The following is a 10,886-nucleotide window of genomic DNA, read 5'->3' as shown; positions in this document are numbered from 1 at the left end:
GACGTCGGGGCTGAGCTTCTCGAGACGTCAGAGAGGAGAGCGGCGTCGTGAGCTTGTTCTTCAACGACCGGCCTAAGTCGAAGCGGAGTAGACGCGCAGTAGGGAAGCGTCGTTCGAGACAGAAGACTCCTTGTTGCGGCGGTCTAGAGAATCCAAGTTGCGTCGCTGCTTTGTCTTCAAAGCTTGAGGCACTAGGAAGCAATCAGGTTAGGGCCGTAGCCATCAAAGAAGAAGATGAGTGCCCATAGAATAAATCTGGGTGCCCATAACAAAGTCAATTTTTGTATTTCAGCTTTTCCGACAACTATTTGTCGGTTTTTGAGGTTAAGTTCCGGCAATGTCAAGAAGAACAAGGCTGCCAAAACTTGGGATTTCAGGGCTAGGTTTTTTTTTGTGGTGGCCTCATCGCTCACACACTTTAGAACAAAGTGCAAAGTGCATGATAACGTGTTTGAGGAGGAACGAAACGAGAATAATAACATAAAACATAACGTAACTCTTTATTAATTGATAATGGGGCCTATATATAAGCATTACATAACCACAATCCCATAAGATTCAGAGTCCTAACTTATTACAGAAATGTGAATCTATCTTTAACATGAAACCTAATAAGGCTAAGACACAATGATAGAACAATAATTCTCCCGGAACAAATATAATAATTACATGAATCTCCATCTGTTCTCACTTTCCATCCCCACCAAAAGCCCACCCTGTATTCTCTTTTATATTGCACAAAATTAATATGCTACCGAGTAGGGGTGGGCACGGGACGGGATGGGACGGAACGGGGCTCATCCCACGTCCCGTCCCACTCTTTTGAATCGGGACGGGATCGGGACGGGACGAGGATTTTTAAGAATGCATCCCACTCGGGATTAATCCCGGTTGGGACAGGACGAGATCGGGACGGGACAAATCCCATCTTCCTATTAAGTTAAATAAATACCTATATTTTTATTTTTATTTTCATAACAAAGTAACATTTAATAATGAAATTTTAACAAAAAAAATGCATATTATATTCAAAATATTATAATTTACCATTATTATTTGAGTTGATATAATTTTAGAGTTATTAATAACATAAATTAGTTTCATTTTGATACAAATATATAAGAATTTTTAAGTTTTCATTAAAGGTGGGACGGGACTGGACGAAGCGGGATATAAATTATTCGTCCCACGTCCCATCCCACTATTATGAAGCGAGACGGGATCGGGACGGGACGAACGTTTTTAGATCTCCGTCCCGTCCCATCCCTATGAATTTCGGGACGGGATCGGAATGGGATCGGGATTTCTGTTTTTTATGCCCACCCTTACTACCGAGATCTCCAGTTAACTATAAAGTCATATACGAAGTAAAAAAAAAAAAGGATCATTTGTTTCATATATCCCTAGGGCCATCAAAAGACTGAGTCTTTCTCAGATTCCAGTGCAGGCCGTCATGAATGCTGGTCAAGAAATCATTAGTCGAATCAACTTGACATGCAGTGGGAACAGGCCAAGGGGCCATACTGCACACAAGTGCATCACCAGCTGCCAGCCGTTTCCTGTCCTTACCGTCAAATGATGCCCATGCATGACTTCTGCTGTTAAAAGGTACTTGTACTCGCAACGTCACATGTTCAGGTAATATCAGAGGTCGGAATGATAAGGAGTGCGGACAAATAGGGGTAAAGAGGATGCCTGGAACCTGCAATCACAGAGAACAATACATCAACAGCATGCAGGTATCAAAAGTCTTTCACCGCAGGTTGCAAGTATTGCCCTTAAATATATACATGCAAAACTCTAGATTATTCCCCTCATACATTGCTTGATATTCACTAGAATCTCCTGAAACTTCAATGAGTATAATACTGTTGGGCCAAATTTTCATAAGTTACCTGGGAATCGTTTTTATAGCAGTACATCACAATATTTACAAAACATTATAGTAATCACCCAACAAATTTAAGACAAATTAAACCATACAACTATAATAGTGGTATCCCAATTATCAGAAAACAGAAACAAAGAAATGCATGGCTGCCACAACCATAACGGTAATAGATATATATATCATCACAAGCTTGTGGACAGTGGGAAGGGAGAACGAGAAGTATATATGATGGGTGACAGATTTCATTGGGAGATAGTTGGTAAGTAATAGGCTGTATAAAAAATATGAATAAACAGGAACCAAATATGAAAATATAGTAACATACTTGGGGATGGACCATTGAACCTCCAGCTGCTAATGAATACGCAGTACTGCCAGATGTTGTCGATAATATCAGCCCATCCCCTTGAACGCACGTGACAAAAGAGCTGTCACAATAGCATTCCAGATTTGTGAGATATGATGATATCCCACGGTCAATTGTAACCTCATTCAAACAAAGTATTGGCCCTTCAGTTTCAAACTCATTTTTAGCTGTTTCTCTAATAACATGGCACTGCAACCGGTGTCGTAGTGTGATGCTAATGGGACCTTTTAAAAGTGAATCCAGATAATCCCTATACCGTTCACTGTCTGAATCATGTTAAAGATCACTGCTTGATGAGACATAGAAACAGCGAGAACTGATAAAAGTGTCAAGTGATAAAATTTATGGCAAGTAAACATTTAGAGGATTTTTTTTCCAAGAATGGTGTAGAGTTTTTAATTATGTATATTAGCAAGCAATATAGGATACGAAACGGAGTCATAAATCCCAAAGACCCTAAAGAAAACGGCACAACAGGTGGAACTGGTCCTTTAAACATGGATGCTGCCTGTGAAGAAAGAAAAGAGGCTTTAGCAGTTACCATTTAAGAGCTGCAATCAATTAATCAAAACAGACATTGCAAAGCAAGGTGGGAAGTGTCAGTTCCAAAGGCTATAAGATCACAGCAAGGAAAATTTTTATGGTGATTGTAGCTTAAGTAACTTGCACAATTGATAGAAAATACTATACTGTGGTTTCCTATTAAGGAATGATAATAATGAAGAACATCAGGTCCATTAAACAAGCAAAAAAATTTAAAAATGTAATAGATCTGACCCTGTTGATATACCTTCAATCAATTTATTAACCATCCCTGAAATTCCTATCACTTATCATATTCCTACATATCACTCGGCATAATTATACATGGACAGGGCAACAACTGAGGAAGCACCAAAAGAAGCAGAACCCTTGTTTTCCATATAGTGTAGCATCTATGCATATGATGACTTCACATTCCCCTACATAAAGTACTCAAATGTTCTAAAACATCTGAAGTAAGGTCAAGGTAAACTTGAGAAAAAATAAAAAACAAATTCCATCAACACATACCCAGAGGACAGTTCCATCCCCACCAAGAGTTACCACAAGGTCAACTTTTGTGTGCAGGAGCATAATCTCGGTCTCTGTCAAGCAAAGCATCAAACTTTAAACAATTAATAACAGAATCATAAGCAAAACAAGTAAAAAACTAATTGATTCCTTAATTTATAAGTCACAGTGATCATATGTCATTGATTATGCAAATATGACCAAAATGACTTGTGATTTTGTGGCTAGAGCTTGAAGGTCGATACACAATCAAACACAAACAGAAATTAAAAAAGAATGAAAGAAAAAAAAACTCGGTTACTACTATGTATGGAACTTCAAAGATCAAAGAGCAATAGTTAAGACTGATTTTCTTCTTTACTTGACGTGTTCTACTGTTTTCTTCAGTTGTTCTACTAGCAAAATTATAATGTTCTCTATTTAAATATAAATAGATAAAAAGAATAAAAGGGATGAGCGAATAAGTAGATGCATCTTACATGTAAATAAATGTATTAAACAGATATCCAGAGTATAAAAAGGATTTTGTGAAACCACGTCGATACCAAGTCCTTGGAATTTGGCACGAGTCTGAAAGAGACACTTCCATTTATAGCATTTTATAGTAGGAACAAAACAACCCTTTTGTGGCACTCACCTTCTTTCCAAGTATGGACGAAGTTGTAGTATGATGACTCTGTTACAAGTTCAACTCTCACACGTGGCTCTACATAAATATCTAACCCTTTCTGCTCTCTCAACCATCTGGAAACAAAAAATGACTTAGAACATCAATAACATATAAAACATATAGCAAAATTTTGAAAAGTTTAGTAGCTATACCCAAACAATCCGAATATTGGCAGGAGACTTCATAAAAATGATAATCATTTTACATCGTAAGTGCATATGCTGGATGACTTTGAATTCAAATAACATTTCCAAAACAAGTGTTTCATTTAAATGAAAGATGACATACAAGAAAAGAAGCCTGCATCTATATATACACTCTAAAATAAGCACCAGTTTGAAAGACACAGCTTGGATTTATCTCTTCTGGAATTTATGGGTAACACATATCAAAACAGCCTATCCAAATGAATAAATCTGATTTCGCAAGTGACAGAGGATAAGATCCACACCTGACCATTTGTGCACATAGAACTCGAACGGAAGTTGAATTTGGTTTGGTCAATATTAGCACAGTCTGTGGGTGAGTTTCCCACTTCAAAGAAATCTGAAGTGAAAGTGAACGTCAGGTACGGTAAATTCAACGGTAACCCTACCAGAAAATATGCCAATCTTTTGTCAAGAAACATAGTGGCAAACTAAAAGCAGCATGCTAGAAATGATATTGTATACCTGTTTACTGCTACGCTCTGCAGTTGTAATGTTTCCTCTTTCGAAAGAGACGATGTCATGCTTGTGCTGGTCACTCTGATCGCCTTTGGAGCACCATGAAAGTTTGAACGACGCCTGCAGAAATGACTCCATAAATGTGAGAAATTCATTGCAGTAAAAGCAACATGAGAAAAACAAAGAGGTGAAAACCCAATATAGAGAAGCAGTAGTGTAAACATAAATATTGTGGTATTGATCATTATAACAGTAAAAAAATTGTTATTACGCTAAACTATATTTAGGTGATATATGCAGCTCAAATTTTAACCATATGATAGATTTGTCTCATAACAGAAAAAATAAAGTCTCCAAATTCATAACCAATTGGGAATTACTACCCAAATCCATAGCTAGTTCTAACAAAAATAAAAGTTGATCCAATGAATGACACCATAAGCCTTAAGAAGCCAGAGAGCCAGAGATGTGAATGGACACCACCCCCCCCCCCCCCCCAAAAAAAAAAACCCAAGAAAAGGGCACATTACCTTTCTTGCAAACTTATTGAGAAGCGATTTTGAATCAGAATCACATTCACCATCCTGAAGAACTTCATGAGACCATATCCCATTACTCCCACAACATTGTTCAGATTGGTCATTTGATCTCGTGGCCAAGTTTTTTATCCTCTCATCATCCCCATTATTCTCTCTACTTGATGGCCCTGTAACATGGCAGAGCAATCAGAGAAAAAAACACTAATCTGACTATGTTTCACTTATTCTTTGAATTACGGGAGTGACAACACAACTTGAAGTGGTCAAATCATAGAAGAATATAGATTAAGTCCAAAAAAAAAATTATCAATACGTTGCCTGATGCTAAACAATTTCGTACAGTAATCCGCGGGTGACAGATACCCCTCTGTACCAAGCACCATATAGGCATCTTACTTTAATCATGCAGAACAGAAAACAATTAATTACCATGAACATAACTAAGACAATATCTTTCCCCAAAGGCGAATGATCAACCTAAAACCAACAAAGCACCTATGCATTCATAATAAGTAGCAAGAATATCACAAACTCTAAGCCCCTTCCTGATATCAATTTTGGTTATTGCTATTATGGGATGTATTCACACTAGAGTGAGTATCCAGCTTCAATCACTTGATATTATACTGATGAAGAAACAAATGAATCCCTGTGGGGAAACAGTAATAAAGATACACTAACTTTATAAACAACTGTTACTATAAAATTCCTTCCCCGCTTTGTTGTTGGCCTGCATCTGGTCCTTGTAGCACCTTCATTCCAAATTATACAACACCACCTACAAGACCGTCTGACCTTAAGCAACAGTGGCCTGTTGTGGTCTCAATTAAGTAGCGCTTATCTTATTTTTCTTTTCTTGATATCGAGTCCTCATAGATGAGGCATTGTCTTTGGTAAAAATTTCCGCATGTTCTTCATGGAAGAATTGCTATGACTATTTGTTTTAAAAAAAACGAACCTTCAGAAATTTTTCTGTCCCGTTCCTGGCATATGTCCCATAGATGAGACATGGAAGTATAAACTCCTATAGTTCCAATTGCATTACAAAAAGAACTCCAAGTCCACCAACTCTGAAGTTTTTCATACACGTTGTAGCCTGATAACGGACTATGCACAATATGATGATATGAGTACAATTTAATTAGCACGACGAGCAATACCAAGGAGTAACAATCAGTTTTGACCATTTGCGGATGAATCTAGAACTAAAAGTAAATTAGAAATGTGACCATTAAGACTTTCACCACACAAAGTTACAACTAGTAGTTTCAAAACAACAAAATCTTTTTATTTTCAGAAACAGACATGACAAGCACAGAATCAAACAAAAAAATTAGAGAACTAATACTATTTAAAAAAAAAGAGATATTTCAGAAAATTTCATAAAAAGGATGATATAAGAGACCCTCCAAGTCAAGACGTTTTCCAAACGCCACCGTAAAAACCTTATCACATATTGTTAAAAAAAAAAAAGAAGGTCGCATGATAAGCTTCTCTCTAACTTTTTTTTTCTTTCTTGAATAAATAAAAAAAGGAGTGCAGCATGAGGCGGCCACCCATCCTAGCACTACTCTTGCCTAAGCAAGTTTAATTTCAGTGATGGGATCCCGTGCATCCTGTCAAACATTAGGTTGATTATTAAAACAGAAGCCCTGGCTAATGACCAGAACATTGATATTATCTCCTACTTCACCACTTGTCACCCGGTGAGCAGTTGCATCCAAAACACTTGGATGCTACAAGTGGTACTAAATCACCAACTTATACAGTGATATAATTTTGTAGCTTTTTTATTGGGGAACTTTCGCCCTCACATGCAACCCCACCACAGGGCCACACTGGCAACCACTTCTCATAGGGAACTGATCAGTAAGAACAGATGGGGTAGCTCCTGTAAGATAGATAGTTTCATGACAGAATGTTCTCAAGTTAACCGCTTCTGTCCAATGGGCCTGGCTGCTATTAGTAGTAAAAGACCAACTTATATAGATTATGCCACAATCGAATGTCGAACTGCCATCTTTTAAGATACGGATCGTGAGATTTTGAAGGCATCATAATATACTCAAATTAACTAATCTGTATATGACCCTCATTTTATAGTTTCAACTTTCAATTAAGAGGAACTATGAACAGATTAGGCTGCAGTTTTAGCTCTCCATCAAGCAGGGATGATTTGGTAAGGTGGACCTTACCAGATACTAAGGTTCTACAGTAAATAATGGCATTTGAACTATTAGAGAACAGCAAAAAAAAAATATGAGACTACTGCGGTTGCAACTTGCAATGAAGATTGCAAACAGAAGAAATCAAAACTATAGAGAAAAAAATATCTGATCCTTCAGTAAATAATTATATGTTTCTCTTCCAATCTTCTTCTTGTGACTTATAGGAGTGGGCCTTATTTAGAAACATGCGAAATAACTCAAAACACCTGGGTATCAAGCATCTGATTATTCTTAAAGACTTAATAGACATCCAGTTATTCTAGGACTTGAACTCTGAATAGCACCCAGAACTGACAAAAGGTCGACTCTGACTTTTTGTTATGGAATTATTAGACTGCTAATAAAGGTTTTTCTTATAGGTCAAGTCTTGGAGTGTAGGATGAAATCATTTCTATTTGAATGAGTCTCTTTGATAAAAGATAGAATCTCCTAAAGTTACTATAAGCTACTGTTTTGAATTCCTAGATTGTTATCATTTACACACAAAAAAAATCAAAGTTTCTAGATGTGTTGATCTTTCTATTTTATTTTGTAACAGTTAAAGCTACTATTCCATATTCCCAGAGTGTTTCAAACAGAAAACCTCTAGCACATCCTTTAGAAGAAAGCCTTCATACCACACCCACTTAAGGAGTCATGCATAAAAATGGAAGCTATGTTGGAAGCTATCCAACATCAAGAAAGCTTACCAGGATTCCTATGCAACACTGATTAACTACTTCCTTATTTTCTTTTTTGTTTTCTAGCTAAGCCAATAGGTTCCACCAAACAAGAGAAGTGCAGTCGACTATGGTACCAGTTTTTGTCTTGGGTTTGCAACCGTAGTACCCCTTTTCTTTAAATTTTTTGATAAGAAATGACACTGGAATCCATAAAATTAAATAGCATCCTTCGCACATCGATAGTTCTATATAGACAATGCCATTCTTAGCAGGGAACCGGAATATTTTACCCATTACTAAATTTACAAAACAGACAGTCTATACAGATATTACATGAATATACAGGTCATCACCATGAACGACAAGCACTAGGAGAAGCTTAACATTGCTGAATTGATAAAGTGAAATGATCGAAGCAATGAAGACTAGAATATTAACTAAAATGGTTAAGTAAATGCAACGAAGACCAACAACTTAGTAGTATGAAGGCTTTCGTTTGACTGATCAGAGCTACAAGATATGGAGAAAATCTCAAAAGAAACATGAAGCCTGAATAAAATGATGGATGAAGGATGCAGACAAAATAGGGAGATGACCAAAGCTAAAGGAAACCAATTCGCATGATACTTGTGCAAAGCATCTAACAGTTATGATAATAGCACAGAAATATTGGATAATGGCATATAACAACTAATGCAAGTTGTTCAATCATTCAAAAAACCTTTATGCTCCAGATGCAGATTGTGCACCCTCTCCAGTTCATATTTGCGCTTCCATTCAGCTGCTTCAGCTTGTGCAGAAGCCTTTCCTTCGGCAGCTCGTCTCAGGGCCTTTGCAACCGCTAGAGAAATTTGGACAAGATATGAGCATTGTATCTAAAGACACGTACATACCTACATATAATCTCTAGTTACTCGCGCACACATGCATACACAGAGTTTCAGATGAGAAGTATAGAGCATTAAGAGTGTAAAAAAGACCATACTTCTCATAGCCTCAGAGAACTCTATGAGGTGGTCATCTGTTTCCTGAATAGAAGACTCCTCGAGAAGCTCCTGAACCGCCTTCTCTGAGCTTAAGAGGGAAACTGAACTGAGACAACCATTCTCTGGTTGTGGGCATGAAACACTTGCATCACCCTGTCAACAGAAACCATAATCAAGAGCAATCAAGGTTCATATACAACAAAGCCTAAAAATCATTTCCTGACTTCCCAGACCGTGAAGCTAATAGATCATCATGACGTCATAAACAAATGTCAATTAATCATCATGTTATAACCTCATAGAATTCCCCATTAGTAATGATTACTCATTACTTAGACACAAGGACACCAAATTGACCTATCTAGGCGATGATGATCCATACGTGTATCGGCTACTTTCTAATTCGTGTTCTTATCGTAAGTCATCGGTTACTTTCATAGACTCAAGCCTAGTCTCTCTTAGATTTCAAGCCCGGTGGGATCGACCAGTTTCCTTCAACTATTGGATTCATCAAAACTCGGTAGACATATAAGTTGGCAGCAGATAAGCAAAAACGCCTTGAATGATCACCACCGGTAAAGAAAAACAACAGTCGTTTCACTGCAAAAAAATTCCAGAAATAGTACATGCAAACCAGAAATAACACTAGAATTCACAACTCCAGATTTCGAAAACAATGCTTGATTCAGAGAGAGAGAGAGAGAGAGAGAGTAAGTGATTACTGTAGGATTGGACTTGCTGGGAGCCATGGATAGTTTTGAGCTGAAGAGAGACAAGACAGAGAGAGAGATCCCCTCTTTTTCCTTCCAGAATTGTTCTAACACGCAGTTCTTGCCATCTCCGAGTTTCACAAACAGAAAGGGAGAGAGATTTGTGAATTTGTCTGATATTTTAGAGGGGGGGGGAGAGAGAGAGAGCACCTACTGTTGTTGTGTCTACAGAGAGATAGAGTGGGATATGCGCGCGGGGCCCACGCAAGAGGCGTAGCGGAGACCTGGCCATCGTGCTTGGTAGTTGGTACAAGGAATATATATATTATATATAGGGTTGACTTGGAACCCCAACTACCCCTTTCTCCTTCCTATTTTCACACAACCACCCAACAACGACGTTACCAAGACAATTTTTCTCAACAACAAAAAAACGTTACAAAGACAAAAGATTTTGCATGCGAATCATCTTTTCGTGTGCAAGTACGAGTGCCAAAATTTTGGACCTCATCTTTGTCTCTCCGTAGGATTTTTTTAATGAAAAGCTTCATTGCACTCTTGAAGTCATTGTCTTTCCGATAATCTAAAAAGGTCATTTCTTGTTACTCTACTAGTTCTAAAATCGAAATGGGTTAATTCCTCCTATGGTACTTAATGTATGACTACTTAGACAATTTGATACCTGATGTAAGAAAACGGACAATTTGGTACCTCAAATTCTCATTTGTAAGCTATTTTGGTACCTCTATCAATTTTAATCATATTTTAAAGTTATTTTCGTCATTTCTAGCCCTAAATTCATTAAATTCATATTTTTCTTCATTGCTTCATATAATTGCCTCTCTTTAGAGATAATTAAATTGATATATCTACTCCACTTAGCATCTACTTCACATATATCGAAAATAAAAAAAAATTCTTAATATACTTAATGTATCCTAATTATTTTTTGTAAAGGAAATAAATTGCCTTTATGCAATATAAATTTTTATTAAAATATATTTTTTAAATTATTTATAATTAAAATTAATTTTGATTGATAGCTACATTATGAAAACTTATATACGTAAATCATCACAGATACTAAGTGGAAGCAATATGCACCACTCTTCATG

The 10,886-nt window shown here is 37.0% G+C and overlaps 1 protein-coding gene across 2 annotated transcripts; it reads right to left on the bottom strand.

The window, feature by feature from the left end:
- Positions 1-1,334: 1,334 nt before the first annotated feature.
- LOC126788620 (NAD(H) kinase 1) lies at positions 1,335-9,949 on the bottom strand. Of its 2 annotated transcripts, XM_050514629.1 has the most exons (12): positions 9,784-9,949; positions 9,061-9,214; positions 8,797-8,916; positions 6,144-6,281; positions 5,177-5,352; positions 4,653-4,766; positions 4,433-4,527; positions 3,949-4,055; positions 3,312-3,385; positions 2,688-2,766; positions 2,217-2,524; positions 1,335-1,702 (listed from the first exon to the last, which is right to left on the bottom strand). In XM_050514629.1, exons 1-12 carry the CDS (start codon positions 9,808-9,810, stop codon positions 1,394-1,396), a joined length of 1,701 nt encoding a protein of 566 aa, XP_050370586.1. In that variant the 5' UTR covers positions 9,811-9,949; the 3' UTR covers positions 1,335-1,393. The 2 variants fall into 2 exon arrangements, with proteins under 2 accessions (XP_050370586.1, XP_050370584.1); XM_050514627.1 differs by lacking the exon at positions 6,144-6,281.
- Positions 9,950-10,886: the final 937 nt, after the last annotated feature.

The sequence above is a fragment of the Argentina anserina genome, chromosome 3 (assembly GCF_933775445.1).
Source record: "Argentina anserina chromosome 3, drPotAnse1.1, whole genome shotgun sequence".
NCBI classification, from domain to species: domain Eukaryota; kingdom Viridiplantae; phylum Streptophyta; class Magnoliopsida; order Rosales; family Rosaceae; genus Argentina; species Argentina anserina.
This window is presented reverse-complemented; position numbering and strand designations above follow the sequence as displayed.

What these genes read in the sequence shown, in the direction of transcription:
- LOC126788620 (XM_050514629.1), bottom strand. Translation starts at nt 9,810, where the DNA reads ATGGCTCCCAGCAAGTCCAATCCTACA. An exon ending in CAGAGCGTAGCAGTAAACAG is followed by an intron (nt 4,528 to 4,652) that starts GTATACAATATC and finishes CTTTCACTTCAG; the next exon opens with ATTTCTTTGAAGTGGGAAAC. An exon ending in CTATGTGCACAAATGGTCAG is followed by an intron (nt 4,056 to 4,432) that starts GTGTGGATCTTA and finishes TTTTGTTTCCAG; the next exon opens with ATGGTTGAGAGAGCAGAAAG.